The 16557-nt window shown below is 41.2% G+C and overlaps 1 protein-coding gene across 31 annotated transcripts in view; it reads left to right on the top strand.

Annotated features, from left to right (window-relative positions):
• Positions 1–16557, top strand: part of APBB2 (amyloid beta precursor protein binding family B member 2) — a 375701-nt gene that overhangs the window by 180905 nt on the left and 178239 nt on the right. For all 31 annotated transcript variants that reach the window (XM_032631928.1, XM_032631917.1, XM_032631906.1 and 28 more), the window contains one exon: positions 5946–6761. In XM_032631928.1, coding sequence (XP_032487819.1) covers positions 5946–6761 — 816 coding nt within the window. The remainder of the gene's footprint in view (positions 1–5945; positions 6762–16557) is intronic.

The raw sequence follows: 16557 nt of genomic DNA, 5'->3' as shown, positions 1-16557 counted from the left end.
ATGAGTACAGGATTTCCTTTTGGGGTGATAAAAATGTTCTGCAATTAGGTTGTAGTGATGAATGCACAACTCCGTGCATATGCTAAAGACCCCTGAATTATACTTTAAAAAGGTGAACTTCATGGTATGTGAATTATATCTCAATAAAACTGCTATAAAAAGTGAACAAAACAGTCACTGCCCTCAAGGCACTTGCAGTGTTGAAGGGGAGAGAGATCTCTCAATTGATATTATAGTATAGTATAGAAGTGTTGATGTGAACTGCATGTCAACACACCTAGCACAGAGGATTATGTTCAGGAGTCAGAGAAGACCTAAAGGAGGACATGTGAGCTGGGTTTTGAAGGATTTATAGGAGTTTTCAGGCAGGAAATAGGGCAAGGGTAAAGCAGATGAGGACAAAGGACCTTCCCGGGCAGAGGAAACAAATTCTATGTGCAGAAGCAAAGAGTTGTGAAGAGGCTTAGCATCCTCAGAAAAGTTCACTGTTGCTGTCGTGTAGGGACCACGATGGGAGGGGGAGGTGCAGTGACAGGAGATGTGATGGGAAGGGTAGATTTAGGCTAGCAGAGGAGAATTTGAAGTGCCTTGTATACTGAGCTTAATTTGGACAACAGGCAGCCAGTAGAATTTTTTTTTTTTTTTTTTGCAGTACGCGGGCCTCTCACTGCTGTGGCCTCTCCCATTGCGGAGCACAGGCTCCAAACGCGCAGGCTCAGCGGCCATGGCGCGCAGGCCCAGCCACTCCGCGGCATGTGGGATCTTCCCGAACCGGGGCACGAACCTGTGTCCCCTGCATCGGCAGGCGGACTCTCAACCACTGCGACACCAGGGAAACCCCTGTAGAAATTTTTAAACTGAGAATTGCACAGTCCGTTTGTTTTTAGAATTGCAGAAGAAGAACTGTGTCAGCGTAGACTGGAGTTTGAGAGACTGTTGTGCTTGGGAGATATAGGAGGAAACTTAAAGTGGTGAGAACCTGAAAGCAGCCATAAAGATGGTGAGAAGGGGGAACTCAATTTATTGGAGAAACGTTTTCCAGTAAAAGTGACAGAATTTGGTAGGATAAGAAACTCATGAAGGGCTAGTCCCAGGTTTCCAGGCAGGGAATTTGGGAGAATGGCAATGCCATGAATTCTCAGTTAGCATCCAGCCCGTGCACTAGTGGACTTAACTTCCCCTCTTTCCCCAGTTTATAGGGAGTAGTATAAGAAGTTTTCTTTGATCTATAACTATAGTAAAATCATGTGAGGCTGAGAAAAATGGAACCAGCTTAAACACACCGACTTTTGATTAGAGTCTCAATATAGTATCTTTCATTCTATATCCTTTCATTTCCACGTCCATAGCGCAACTGTTTTTCAACATAATTTGTTATATTACTCTTATGTTGCTATTTCCCATTCTACTTAATTCTCTTCTGTTCAGTGTTATTAATGATACAGATGGTAAACAGGAGGAGATAAGGAACAGAGGAAGGGCCGGAATTGGGTGATGGGGATCACAGGGTGACAGGAGCACGTGTGCTGTGTGCACCAGAGCCTCTGCTGGGCCTCCAGTTTCCTTCACACCAAAGCACGGAGAACTTTAAGCTGTTGGGATCACAGCTGGTGAGAAATCATGTTTGGCAAAGAAGTACACCAGTCTGCTCTGGGTCAAAAAAAAAAAAAAAGGCTATTTGACTCTTTTCTTCTTTGGGGAGTTTATGACAGAATTGAACAGGAATTTTCTTGAGCTGAGACTGAGGAACAAAATAAATTGGTCTAGACAGTATTGAAGGATTTTATTTTAAATCTTGCCCAGATGCTGCTTGCACGGGGGGAAAGCTGAGATAACTGACCACTAATCACCTTTTCCCTTTCTGAGAGCATTAGTCTTTTTCAAGGAAAGGAAAAATGAATTTACCGTTGACTATTTAGGCAGTAATGGTGGTTTCCTTTCAATCTTTAGTAAGAAACTCAAAAATTTAACCTAGGCTTTTTAAGTAAACATTTCTTGAGATGTTAATGAAACACTTGTCTTTTTCATTTTATTCAACAGTTTATTCTACGAACATATTACTGAGTGCCTACTGCATGATAGGCCGCTGTGCTTGTTGCTGGAAGTCACAGCTTAGTGATAAACTCAAATAGGTTAAAAATAAAACAGTGTGAGGAATGCTGTTATGTTATGGAGAAATGGAGATGGATTTATGAAAGGCGTAGAAGAAGCAGCCCTGGAATCGGTCTAGAGGGGCAAGAGAAGGCTTCCCAAAGAGGTGACATTTACCCTGAATCTTAAAGGTGGAGCAGAAATTTGCCAGGAAGGAGGGAGGGATGATGAGAATGTGTGCATGTACAAGGAACATGACATGTGTGACCAGAGTGTTCCAAGAGCTTCTGAAATCATTAACATGCATATGTATCATCTTTTTCTTCCAAATCTCTCTTACTGCCGTGGTTCTCAGCCTTGGCCACACACTGGAATCACCCAAAGAACATTTCATTTTAATACCCTGACTGGGCCCAATCCCAAACTAATTGAATCAGAATTTGGGAGTGTCTTAGGGGGTGGGGCCTGGGCTTCTGGGCTTTTTAAAAAGCTCCCCAGGGTATGCATGCAGCTAGGGTTGGAGAAACCCCTTGTTCCTGTCACACCTGTTCCCTTACCTTTCAGAGACCTCTGACCCCTTGGCCTTTTCCTTTTCCCCTAGCTCTTCACCCTCTTCCCGGCTCTGTCTCCTGCCCTCCTCAGGCCAGATCCTGGAGTGCATTCCTCACTGTTCACATCTGACACCTTAATCATGTCCCCCTCTGTGCCTATTTATTTCCTTTTTAAAAATCCCATTCCAAAGGTTGCCTTTTCATTTTCTGTGTGACTTAACTTCTCTCAGTATGACAATCTCTAGGTCCATCCGTGTCACTGCAAATGGCATTATTTTTTTACTTTTTTATGGCTGAGTAATATTCCATTGTATATTTGTACCACATCTTCTTTATCCATTCCTCTGTTGATGGACATTTAGGTTGCTTCTATGTCCTGGCTATTATAAATAGTGCTGCAATGAACATTGGGGTACCTATATATTTTCGAATTACAGTTTTCTCCAGAAATATATCCCCAGAAGTGGGATTCCTAGATCATATGGTAGCTCTGTTTTTAGTTTTTTAAGGAATCTTCATACTGTTCTCTATAGTGGCTATACCAATTTACATTCCCACCAACAGTGTAGGAAGGTTCCCTCTTCTCCACACCCTCTCCAGCATTTATTGTTGTAGAGTTTTTTGATTCTGACCAGTGTGAGGTGATATACCTCACTGTAGTTTTGACTTGCATTTCTCTAATAATTAGTGATGTTGAGCATCTTTTCATGTGCTTTTTGGCCATCTCTGTGTCTTCTTTGGAGAAATGTCTATTTAGGTCTTCTGCCCATTTTTTGTTTGGGTTGTTTGTTTTTTTGATATTGAGCTACATGAGCTGTTTGTATATTTTGGAGATTAATCCTTTGTCCATTGCTTTGTTTGCAAATATTTTCTCCCATTCTGAGGGTTGTCTTTTCATCTTGTTTATGGTTTCCTTTGCTGTGCGAAAGCTTTGAAGTTTCATTAGGTCCCATTTGTTTGTTTTTGTTTTTATTTTCATTACTCTAGGAGGCGGATCCAAAAAGATCTTGCTGCGATTTATGTGAGAGAGTGTTCTGCCTATGTTTTCCTCTAAGAGTTTTATAGTATCCAGTCTTAACACTTAGGTATTTCATCCATTTTGAGTTTATTTTTGTATATGGTGTTAGAAAATGTTCTAATTTTATTCTTTTACCTGTAGCTGTCCAGTTTTTCCCAGCACCACTTATTTAAGAGACTGTCTTTTCTCCACTGTATACTCTTGCCTTCTTTTTCTTAGATTAGGTGACCATAGGTGCGTGTGTTTATCTCTGGACTTTCTATCCTGTTCCATTGATGTACATTTCTGTTTCTGTGCCAGTGCCATACTGTTTTGATTACTGTAGCTTTGTAGTATAGTCTGAAGTCAGGGAGCCTGATTCCTTCAGCTCTGTTGGCTCAGAGTTTTTATCTGTCACATCCAGGGTATAAAAGCTACTTAAATATTAACTCACCAAGAAATTTTGATGGTATTCTTTCTTAATATGTTTATAATTACAAGCAGAGTAAAAAAAAAATTCTCCCTAATAACATTGCTAGGATACAGTATCTAACATCGTAAAATAGCCTCATAGCAATTTTTTTGCCATACCTTCTAAAAAGCCAGCAGATTGCCAGATTTTTTATAATAATGTCACTCTAAATACCCAGAAGTCTAAGTGTAATTTTCTCTTGTGTGCCTGTGTTATGGTTGTGTGTCTCAGGGAAAACTTCATGTGGGTTCAATATGGACCCTTTTCATATCAAATGCTGCTCTAGAGTGAGGTTGAATTATAAATTGAAATATGTTTTCTGTAAAATGGTAGTAGTAGCCAAAATAGTATGCATTTTTGTTTAAAATTTAGTCATCAGAATAGTGTTTAAAAGGGAAAAACAAACCAGATTCTCAATGAAGCCCAAGTGCAGTAGGTGCTGGGTAAGCAGGAATCCTTATAAATAATAATTCTAAAGAATGGGGCCCAAAGTCTAACCACTTTGGGTTGCAGCCTTAGCTATCTCTGTGGGCCATATGGTCATTCTGTCGTAAATATGGACGCTGCCTGGAGTGTACAGATGTTCCCTAGCTTCCAAGAAGCACACAGACTCTAGAATCAGTGGGTGACTCTTTTCTAAAATAGCTCATCCTGAGTATCGGATGATGGAAAGGGATACCTCTAAGCTTCCGAACAGTAGAACATTCTTACCTTCCTTCCCTGCGGAGGTCTCTGTTTTGCCTGGTGGAGGAAGAGGGAGTTGTCATAGTACAATTTCAGGAATGTTGGGAGCTGTGCTTTGGTTCATCTACTGCTGGTGTAGAGCCCACGGAGGTCTCTGGAGGGCAAGGGATCAGATAAGAAAGAAGTCATTCCTTATAGACTGAGAAATCTGAAACCTTAGAAATTCTTGCTGATGAATTTTATTCCCCTCTAGTCTGAGAAACCTTTCTGTCTTTCTAGCAAGAGACGCATGGAACAAGTCACTGATGGTGTGAACAATATTTGAGATAAATGCAACTGTCAGATAATTTCCTAGGAGTTCTGCAAGGGCTTGTGGTGACTGCAAACCGCTGAGTCTGTGTTTTAATTCAGTGGAATATGTTCAGACTCCTTTGGGGAGTCTAACACGTCTTTAGCCAAGGGCTCAATGCTACATTATTAGTAATAGTTTTATGTGAGTATGTATGTTCTTGAGCAATTAAGCCATTTCTCCAAAATTTCTGTTTAGTACAAACAGTAAGCCCAGGTCAGAAATGTTCACAAGACATTATCAAACTCTAATGGAGGTTTGATTTTTCCTGGTGTTCAGAACACAATTTCTAGACATGGTGAAGAAAAATTACCTTGGATGTATGGTGCTTCATTGAACAGTGACCTTTCAGGTTAATTAAGAAAGCTGGAGCCCCAGAGGATTTTTGAGCAACTTTTTTGTTGCCTGAGGGAACGACAGAATAGAAATGTGATGTAAATGTTTAGAAAGGGGATGATTTGCAAGGTTGTGAAAAAGGGAAGACCAGCTGCTGGAAGAAAATGCTTTTATATGATTTCAAAAGAGAGATACTTTTTTACTTTAAGTAAAATGTGGACCCTCAGACCTCCTAGTTTTTCTATAAATTGGCTTTTGTGTATTCACATTAAGCCTTTTATTTGCTCCTGTTTAATGTATGAGCAAACGTTGAAAAGAGAGAGGAAAATGGGTCCCTTCTACAAAACTGCAACGGAAGCATTGGTTCTTTCAATTTTCTGTATAGAAATGTTTGCTCACTCTCTATGCTAAGTAGTTTAATCATGCCAGGCGTCTAATGACCAGTTTTCTTTTTTTTTTTTCCAGCTGACTCAGGTGTAGACACTTTGGCAGTGTTTATGGCCAGCAGCGGAACGACAGACGTCACGAATCGGAATAGCCCGGCCACACCACCAAACACCCTTAATCTCCGTTCCTCGCACAATGAATTGTTGAACGCTGAAATAAAACACACAGAAACCAAGAACAGCACACCCCCCAAATGCAGGAAAAAATATGCACTAACTAACATCCAGGCGGCGATGGGCCTCTCGGATCCGGCCACACAGCCCCTGCTGGGAAATGGCTCTGCCAACATCAAGCTGGTGAAAAATGGAGAGAACCAGCTCCGGAAGGCTGCAGAACAAGGGCAGCAGGACCCCAACAGAAATGTCAGCCCCACTGCAGTCATCAACATAACTTCTGAGAAGTTAGAGGGTAAAGAGCCCCACCCACGGGATTCCTCGGGCTGCGAGATTTTACCCTCCCAGCCCCGAAGAACCAAGAGCTTCCTGAATTACTATGCAGACCTGGAAACCTCAACCAGAGAACTCGAGCAGAACTTGGGAAACCAGCATGGGGCTGTGGAAGAGAAGGCCCAGCCAAGCCAGAGCCAGGCCTCCACCGTCGCTGGGAATGGCGACTTACTGCTGCAGAAACCAAACAGACCCCAGTTCAGCCCTGAAGATGGCCAGATAGCCACCGTATCATCCAGCCCGGAGACCAAGAAGGATCACCCTAAAACGGGGGCCAAAACTGACTGTGCACTCCACCGGATCCAGAACCTGGCACCGAGCGACGAGGAGTCCAGCTGGACGACCCTGTCCCAAGACAGTGCCTCCCCCAGCTCCGCAGATGAGACAGGTACCTGGGAAAGGTGTAGCCTACAGTGGCCTCTTTCTTTTGGTGTTTTCCCTTATTGATGGAATTAATCTCTACACTGACCCCCTCCCCCAAATTTTCATCTGCAGGTAGAGAAGAACATGAGCCTCTTGGGGTAAAATTGGGCAATTTGTGTGAAAATATCATTAGATTCCTCAGCGGTTTCATTTTGATTCATACATAAGTTGTTTGTCCCGGGAAGCATTTTTGTAAAAGAAATAGCTCCCCGGTGTTAAGTACAGTAAAACATCACCTATTTAGCAACTATACTGCCAGTGGTTAGGTGAACTATTTCTATATACTATGTAGAAATGCTGGGTTTTGTTAAGGAAAATAATAAAAGGGAGACACTTGCCGGGGGCAAGATATAACCTGAAAAAGAGAACCAAGTATTTTAAAATTCTCTGGAAAAACTTTATTTACGCTCAAGCTGATGAAAAGTTTAAGGTTTAAAAAGTTGAAAGTCTACTCATTAAAGACATTTCCTTTTTGACCTTTACTGGGGAACATTTTATTAGCCTTGTTCAAGTGATATTTGAAAGTGAGAAAGTAGTGTTTCTTTTAACATATATTTAGAAGTTTTGGATTTTAACTAGTCTAGTTGAGACCAGTCTTTCCTAACTTTTGTCTATATTTTGTAACATCTTTGGATTTTTCAGAGGAGTGAAAATTGTCACAGAAATGAACAGGGTCCTAAAAATCAGCTACTTTTAATCTTATCCTCTCATAGCCCCTATTTTACTGATCATGAGGTTAAAAGACTGGAGAACTGTATTGTGTCTGAATTCACTGTAAACAAGCGTTCACAAAGGCTTATTTCTTTAACCTAACCCTGCCTCTGGTGGATCCCAGGGCTCTGTTAATGTGATACAGATGTAACAGATAGAACCACCAGGGAAGGAACTGACATTTTCCCCACCTATAAGGCAGAGAAATTACAAGGACTACAGATGGGAAAAGAGGAGAAAGTAAGACATTAACTTGTTTTAAAAAAACAACAAAAAAAGTGGTTTTGAAGTGCCCTTTAAAACCAGAGTGCTTTAAATGATAGATTTTATCAGCCTCCTGTAGCTGGATATGGCAGTAGGGAGGTTGAGATGAGCCCATTTCATCTCAGAAATGCCTGGATCTGCACATTATTGGAATCGTAATTATGTATAGTAATGTCACTGAGTTCACAACTCTCTATTACTTTTCACATTTAGAGACTTCATATCCTGTAGCCGATGGACACTGTCACCTGCTAGTGTTTGAATCTATATAAATGGCTCCTTGAGTGTCTCACATTCAAACTCAACCTCGTGTGTTCAGCGCCCTCCACTGAGGCCACACTGTCTTCCTCACGTCGTGGCAGCCTTTCTGCTGCTTTTCCAGGCCCTGTGCTCCCTTTTGTAGCTATATTTTTAATTTTACTGAAAGGTATTAAGTAACAGTAAAGTCTCCTCGGTTCCTCACTCTGGCCCCCTTTTTTCCAGTGACAACCACTACTTTTTTTTTTAGTTTTTTTTTTTTCAGAAACCATTTTAGGCATGTACCCACATTTATAGTAAATATTAAAATTTACCCAAATTTTATAATGATATTTTTAAAGAGTCCTTACCATTTAGAGATACATACTAAAATATTATAGTATAATATAATATATTATACTATAATATTGTATATGGGATTTTGCCCATAAGCTGATCCTTGTTAAAGGTGGGTACATAAGGGTTTATTATTCTGTTCTCTCTCATTTTGTATGTTTAAAAATTTCCACAGTAAAAATTAAAACAAGAAAAAAATTGACACATTACATATTTTATAAATGCTTTGCTTTTTCCACCACAGTATATATTTTGCAAATCAATTCGTATCAGGATATAGCATTTTTCTACCTCAGGCTGAATTTAAGTATTAAGCATGCTGTTCCACCCTCTTCAAGCTCCATGATTTATTTAATGATTCCCTCGCTGCTGAGTATTTAGGGTATTTCTATCCCTGGCGCCTTCACTTACTGAGTGCTGGTGTCAAAAAGGGCTGGTGGTGAGCACCAAGTATATTTTTTATTTTACTTATTTATTTATTTGGCTGCATCAGGTCTTAGTTGCAGCATGCGGGACCTTTTGTCGTGGTGCGCAGGCTTCTCTCTAGTTGTGGCGTGAGGGCTTCAGGGCGTGCGGGCTTAGTTGCCCCGCGGCATGTGGGATCTTAGTTCCCAGGCTAGGGATCGAACCCGTGTTCCCTGCATTGGAAGGCAGATTCTTAACCACTGGACCACCAGGGAAGTCCCAAGAGCACCAAGTTTAAACTGTACCTGTACACTGGCTTGGTCCACTGCCACTCTCTCCAGGGGGCCTTTCCAGGGTCCCCTCAGCTCACCACTCATTTGCTCGGTGTCCTGGTGTTACTTGCTGCTGGGGTTTCTCTACAGAACCCATTACAGGGCTTGGCATGTGATGTGAACTGGATTAGAGTTTTCTGACATGTTGAGAGGATACATTCATTTTTCATTCTTAAAGTTGCTTTTGAAGACCTTGAGTTTTAGAGTAAGGATGGCAGTATGGTGATGGCCCGTAATGGCTAGCTAAGGATAGACATTTTGAATCAGATGTGCTTGAAAAAGTGTGTTAGCTGTGACCCAACTCTCTGAAGCTGTGAGATTGAGTTTTTTACAAATGCTAGAAGCCATCCCTTCAAAATCATCACTTCGGGATCTTTATTTCAGCTTAATGCAATGCCTCAGAATATTAACAATATTTGGGAATTCTTTTGGAATTTCCTTAGAGCCAGTTGTGAACTCCAACTGAAAAGACACCTCTTTACTTCATGATCACACAGATCACATAAATTAGCGAGTAAAATAAAATAATTGATTATTCAGCATTGGTATTTTTTTTGAGTTCCTCTTTCCAGTGAAACATACTGTTAGTGTTCACAATGATCACAGTCAATTTTTTTTTTTTTTTTTTGGCACACCATGTGGCACGTGGGATCTTAGTTCCCCGATCAGGGATCAAACCCATGCCCCCTCCATTGGGAGTGTGGAGTCTTAACCACTGGACTGCCAGGGAAGTCCCACAGTCAATTTAAATTAAACACTTCCAATGGTGAAGTCATTATTATATATGTTTTATATAGTATATATGAGTTTTTATATATATGTGTAAAATAAACACAAAATACTAATTGTTGAAAGAAATAAGTGCAAGTATTTTGTAAGATACTAGTATGCAGCACCATTTTACATATATACAAAGTGTACATACTTGTTTATTCACTGTGTGCTAAGCAAATATTCATCACAGTGGTGTATGTTGTATGACTAAATCTTGACCCAGTTATCTTTGGATTGTAGACTGTGCTTTGGGGAGCCTGGAAAAATAAATAGACTCATTTCTACCTTAGGGGCACGCTTTCCAAGTTATAAAATATTTTTATAAAATGCTATTTATAAAATAAAATGCACTGCCCAGCCCAGAGATTGACCACTTTCTATTTCCCTTTCTTTCCGAATTGCCCAGGTCGGCATGTTAGTAACTTCTTTGCACAGTCAATCGTGTATATATGTTTCTCCTCTTTTCCTCCTATGTCGTCTGTCCTTTGAGAAGCAAGAGGTTTGTAGAAGCGGGGGCTGGCGGGGAAGCATCAGCGGAATTACTGAGTTTCATAGGAATTTAGAAAAGTTCAAAAGAATGCTCTGACCTGGATTCTAAAAGAAAGTGTTGCATCATTTTGGTACTTGAAAGTGGGAACCTTAAGTCTGTTCAGGTTTTGCCAGAGATGCAGTCCCCTCAGTGGCCCCAGGTAAGCATGATGGCTCAGTTAAATATAGGTTGGTCAGGTTGTGTGTAGTCTTTCCATTAATCACCTGGTGTTTTATGTTTGCTTCATGAAAACTTTGGAAAGACACAACATTCTGATACTTACTACCAGGGTACCTAGTTTATAGCAACAGGTAACTTAGGTTTAATTTGGGGCTTAATAAAATTGAAGATACAAAGTATGAAACTGGGTGGATCTTGTGGAATAGCCATTTCAAAATTAGGTTCATTACTAAAGTGTACAAAGGCAGAATATACACCGAGAAAATCAAATCTAGGTGGTGCAACAGTGGGCCCAATGCTGCATTAATTTATCATTGAGAGGATGGGCTCTAGAGTCAACTTCCTGAGTTCAAACCTCAGCTGGGTTCCATGTAGGCAATTTGCATAGCCTTTCAACTGTAAAATGGCGGTGCTAGTAGGGTTTTAGCATAGATCTGTTGTGAAGATTAAGTGAGAGCATCTTTGAAGAGCTCTTAGAACAGTGTCTGGCATATAGCAAGAGCTTAATAAATATTAGTGCTTATCATTATTAGTGATAATCATTATCCGTACAGCAGTGAGATAAAAGTTTACTTCTCTCTTAATTACGGATTACCTATATTTTGGGCTCTGATTTTATTACATATTAAAAAAATTTTTTTTAATTGGAGTGTAGTTGCTTTACGGTGTTGTGTTAGTTTCTGCTGTACAGTGAAGTGAATCAGCTTTATGAATACATATATCCCCTTTTTTGGATTTCCTTCCCATTTAGGTCACCACAGAGCATTGAGTAGTGTTCCCTGTGCTATACAGCAGATTCTCATTAGTTATCTATTTTATACATAGTGGTGTATATATGTCAATCCCAGTCTCCAAATTCATCCCACCCCACCCCCCTTTCCACCCCTGGTCTGCATACGTTGGGCTCTGATTTTGGTTAGGACTTTCTGCATCTTCTAAGGGCAGGGATTGGTTTGTCTTCATCTTTATGCTGTCAGTGCCTGAAATATAGCAGGTAAACTTAGTAAATAAATAATGACTAATTGAATAAAAATGAAAGCTATCTACATATATCTTCAAATGGCCCTGATGTGTTGAGTAAATCATTTAATATTATATTTTAATCAATGCCTGATTTTGATATTGGGTACATATTTTTAACTTAATTGATGATATTGCCTCACAGTGGAGGGGGGATACTGATTAACAAATTTCTGGGGAAGGCACAGTGAAATTCTGGGTGCCAGGTCTTGTTTGTGATACTCTCTCACACTCAGGTGGCCATGCTGGGACTTGAACCAAGATCTTTGGACCTAGCATCCAGCGCTTTTCCACTGTATCATAGTTCTGAGACCTAGGCTAGTGGCACCAGTGGCTGAATACATCAGACTTTATCCACGTCAACTAGATTATCCTGATAATCTGAAAGATAGAAAATCATATTTCAGAGAACCTTTCCATTCCTGTAAACAATTGAGTTTTAGCTCAATTTTCATCTTCTCTGTGAAACCTTTCTAGACCCTCTGAGCTGTTGAAAGTCCTTTTTCTGTACCTCAAGGAAATATTTCCAGTTCTCTGTTATCACATTCCTCTCAGCAGTTTGTAACCTTACTGGAAAGTTTTTGTTTAGACTTGGAGCTCCATGAAAGTAGGAGCTAAGTCTTCATTACGTGTGGATGTGAACCTCTTCACACAGTACGTAACACATAGTGACAGGCTCCATAAATGTTATCGGTTTGCTGGTTGGGTAGTTGGAGCTGGACCACAGACATGCATACTTTGAGGTTTGCTACATCAGTACAGCTTTAGAAATAGAAAAGGTAAGCACAACTTGTATAAAATAATTGTTCAGAACACCTGGATACGGTGATTCTTATTTGTATTCTAGGCTCCAGGGAGGGACGAAGAGTTGGGGCCAGTAGTTCAGTGTGTCACAAACGTTCTTTGTGTTTGAGTTTTTAAGTCTACAAGTCAGAATAGCCAGGGTTAAGGAAAAGGACCATTTTGTTTTCACTTACCTTCACACTTTGCCTTGCATTGTAAGGTGAACCATGTTGCTCGAGAGTTTGAATCCTTTGCTGTCTTAAGTTGATTGGTTTCCAGTCTTGAGGCAAGCAAAGTGGAACTCTTTTGCAAGTTGGATAGCTGGTGAGGGCAAAAGCCAAGGCACAAACCCAATTCTGTCAACACAATTGGCAGCACTAATTATTTCTGGCCTTAGCTAGCTTAAGAGTGTTAGAGCTTTGGATAAGTTTATATTATTAACTTTCCGAAACGTCTTCTAGATGTTCATTTTATGTGGAATGGATTTTGGTAATTTCAACCATGAATTACTTTTAAATTGCTTTTTGAAAGCTCCCATCCCTTTAAAAAAAAATTCCAGGATATAGAAAAGACCCAGTGTTCAGTTGGTTTGTCCTGCTGAATTACTTTTAATCTTTCAAACACCCTTTAGTGATTCACTAGCCTTCTTGTCTTGTCTTCTCAGTTGAGCGTTCCCTGATGTGACAGGAGGAATTCAAGAAGACAGATGTGAGATGTTTCCAAAATAGCTTGAACACATAGTTCTGGAATGGATGGTGTGATTTCCAAATCAGATTTTAGTATCTCAGGAGTAAGATGTATAAAAAGATTTTTTATCTCACCTCATGAACTTAAGGAAGAAAATGATTTTGCTCAATTAATTATTTTTGGAAAGTTCTAGAAACAATTTATATTCAGTTGAATGATAGGATAGGTTTTGGTTGCCTTCCATTATAATGTATTATACTGGGTACTTCAGGGTACACAAAAAATTGAATACAGTGCTATGAGTGGCAAAAGAAGTCTACCAGTCTAGTAGTGAACACAAGACCGTTGATATATTCAAGATGGAACCAGGAAGGAGCCATGAGATGGTGGAATGTTGTGGGGTAAGGAGAGCTTAGAGGAGGAAGAAACTTTGGGATATGGAAGCTCAGGCATCGAAGTTATCTGTGCTGGAGATTAAATAAGTTTTCAACAGATGAAGATGTGGGGAGATCATTGCCCTTCAGAGCTGTTAAAAAAGTAAGGAGTCCTGGGCTTCCCTGGTGGCGCAGTGGTAGAGAGTCCGGCTGCCGATGCAGGGGATACGGGTTCGTGCCCCTGTCCGGGAAGATCCCACATGCCATGGAGCGGCTGGGCCCGTGAGCCATGGCCGCTGAGCCTGCGCGTCTGCAGCCTGTGCTCCGCAGCGGGAGAGGCCACAACAGTGAGAGGCCTGCGTACCGCAAAAAGAAAAAGAAAAAAAAAAAAAGTAAGGAGTCCTTTTCTTTTTTTAAATTAATCACTGAAGAAGTGTAATTCATGATTTTTTCCCCCACTCTTATGTCTGCTTTACTGACATCTTGAAATTAAAAATTTTAGAACCTAGTTTGGCAGGTTGCTTGGCTTCTGGGGAGAGGGAGTAGACAGAGACAGAGGGTGGCTGCTTAGGAAATGACTGGTTGGAGTCCTCCAGTAGTCCTGCGTGAAGTGCTCCCAGAAGTACTAGTGATGCCTCCTTGGAGGAGGGCATGTCGCCTCTAAGATTGTGACTCAGTGGGATCACAGAGACAAAAATACTACCAGCCACTTTCAGAAATTTTCTAGTCAAATTTCATCATGAACATTCTGCCCTGACCCACTGTCCTCACAAAAGAACCTTAAGTTAATAAACTTAATGGTTTGTTCACCATTGCTTTGTTTTAATTCATCCATTCATTTTTTCGTTTGTTAATTCATATATATGTACTCATGCCAATTATTTTTTTAATGTCTACTCTGGGGACTGTGCTAGGTGCCCCAGACATAGAATTAAATTAGAACCAGTCTGTGACCTCAGATAGCTCACCTACAGTTTCCTGTCTCCATGGAAGACGTCCCCACCATCTGAAATGCGTCCCTGGGTTCTTTGTCCCATTTCACACGGCATGCCTCAGGAAGTACGGAAAGATAAAGCCCACCCCCGGATCCTGGGTAGTGTAAGTTTACAAGCAAAGAAGAGAAGAAGGTGTTTAGATGTTATATTAGTTTCTCAGGGCTGCTGCAACAAATTACCATACACTTTGTTTTAAGCCTTCCCTGGTGGCACAGTGGTTGAGAGCCCGCCTGCCAATGCAGGGCAAGTGGGTTCGAGCTCTGGTTTGGGAAGATCCCACGTGCCGCAGAGCAACTAAGCCCGTGTGCCACAGCTACTGAGCCCGCATGCTACAGTAACTGAAGCCAGCGTGCCTAGAGCCCGTGCTCCACAACAAGAGAAGCCACCGCAATGAGAGGCCTGCCCACCGCAGTGGGCAGTGAAGAGTAGCCCCCGCTTGCCGTAACTAGGGAAAGCCCACGAGCTGCAGCGAAGACCCAGTGCAGCCAAAAATAAATAAATAAAATAAATAAATAAATAAAAAAAAACATACCATACAGGCTTAAAACAAAGAAATTTATTCTCACAGTTCTGGAGGCTAGAAGTTTGAAATCAAGTTATCAGTGGGCTTATTCACCCTCTAAAGGCTCTTTCCTTGCCTCTTCTAGGCTTCTGGCGGGTCCTGGCAATGCTTGGCATTCCTTGGCTTATAGCTGCATCACTGCAGTCTCTGCCTGTGTCTTCCCATGGCCTTCTTATAAGGACAACAGTCGTAGGATATAGGGCCCACCCTAATCCACTGCGACCTCACCTTAACTAATTATATCTGCAAAGACCATGTTTCCAAATAAGATCACATCCTGAGGTTCTGAGTGGATATGAATTTTATTATTATTTTTATTTATTTATTTTTTGCCGTACGCGGGCCTCTCACTGTTGTGGCCTCTCCCATCACAGAGCACAGGCTCCAGACATGCAGGCTCAGCGGCCACGGCTCACGGGCCTAGCCGCTCTGCGGCATATGGGATCTTCCTGGACCAGGGCATGAACCCGTGTCCCTTGCATCGGCAGGCAGACTTTCATCCACTGCGCCACCAGGGAAGCCCCTGAGTGGATATGAATTTTAGAGGAATACTGTTCAACCCAGTACAAATACCTTCGTAGATAATTCCTTAATATCTGCAACACAGAGGAGATGTGAAAGGATATTTGCAGAAAATTTATGTTTAAATTTTTCAGGAAGGAAAGTTAATACTTGCAGATATTGTCAGAATTGACAAATGAATAGAGTTTGCTGCAGAGGACCTCGAGATAGTTTTGGTTGCCTTCACCCAAATTCTTCTTCTATGAAGGAACTTAGTGTGGACCTGTTACTGGTGAATCTGAAACCATAAACCCAACTGAGATTGGGAATGAGTATGGGAAGGGCAGGAAAATGTGATAAAGACACGGTAAAGCTTCACATTTAGCAGTCTGGCTCGGTTCTGAACAGGATGGTTCAGGGAACTTGGCAATATGGCGATGGTGTTATTCCTTTGGATCAAAGCTTAAAAACAGACAGACAGGGATATTAGCAACAGCCATGCTTTTCTTACCTCTGTTTAATAGACATTGCTTACCAAACATAGAGTATGTTCTTAGGAGCTATGCAGAATATCAAAGAAAAACTATGACCCTAACTTTAGGGCAATGCAAAGGCAATATGATGCCATGAAAGTTTCAGAGATCACAAATGCACAGCGCTGGGGAGTGCGCAGGAAGCCTGCAGACAGGTTTTGTCTAGCACATGATGTTTTTAATTAGATGCCAATGCTTAGAAATTGGGAGCTTTTACATAGAAATATGGGTTTCCCCTTTCTTTTCTAAATCCAGAAATCTCATAACACTGGGCTCAAATGCCATGGAGGCCCCAGTCAGCGGCAGCCCTTTAGATGGGTCCTGCCTTCTGGGGGCTCAAGGCATTAGGCCTGTGGATTCCTGCTCTAAGTGTCAGCCATCACACACACATGAAAGTATTATAGTAGAAAGAACTAGGCTTGGTTGGTCTTGCCTGTTACAGCTGCATGCAACTGTAATGCTATATAGTAGCAGCATGCTTGCACCTGCAGACTTCTTTTTGTTTTGTTTTTGTTTT

This window comes from Phocoena sinus, chromosome 5 (assembly GCF_008692025.1).
Source record: "Phocoena sinus isolate mPhoSin1 chromosome 5, mPhoSin1.pri, whole genome shotgun sequence".
NCBI classification, from domain to species: Eukaryota; Metazoa; Chordata; class Mammalia; order Artiodactyla; family Phocoenidae; genus Phocoena; species Phocoena sinus.
Note: the sequence above shows the minus strand (reverse complement) of the source record. Positions and strands in the feature narration are given on the sequence as shown.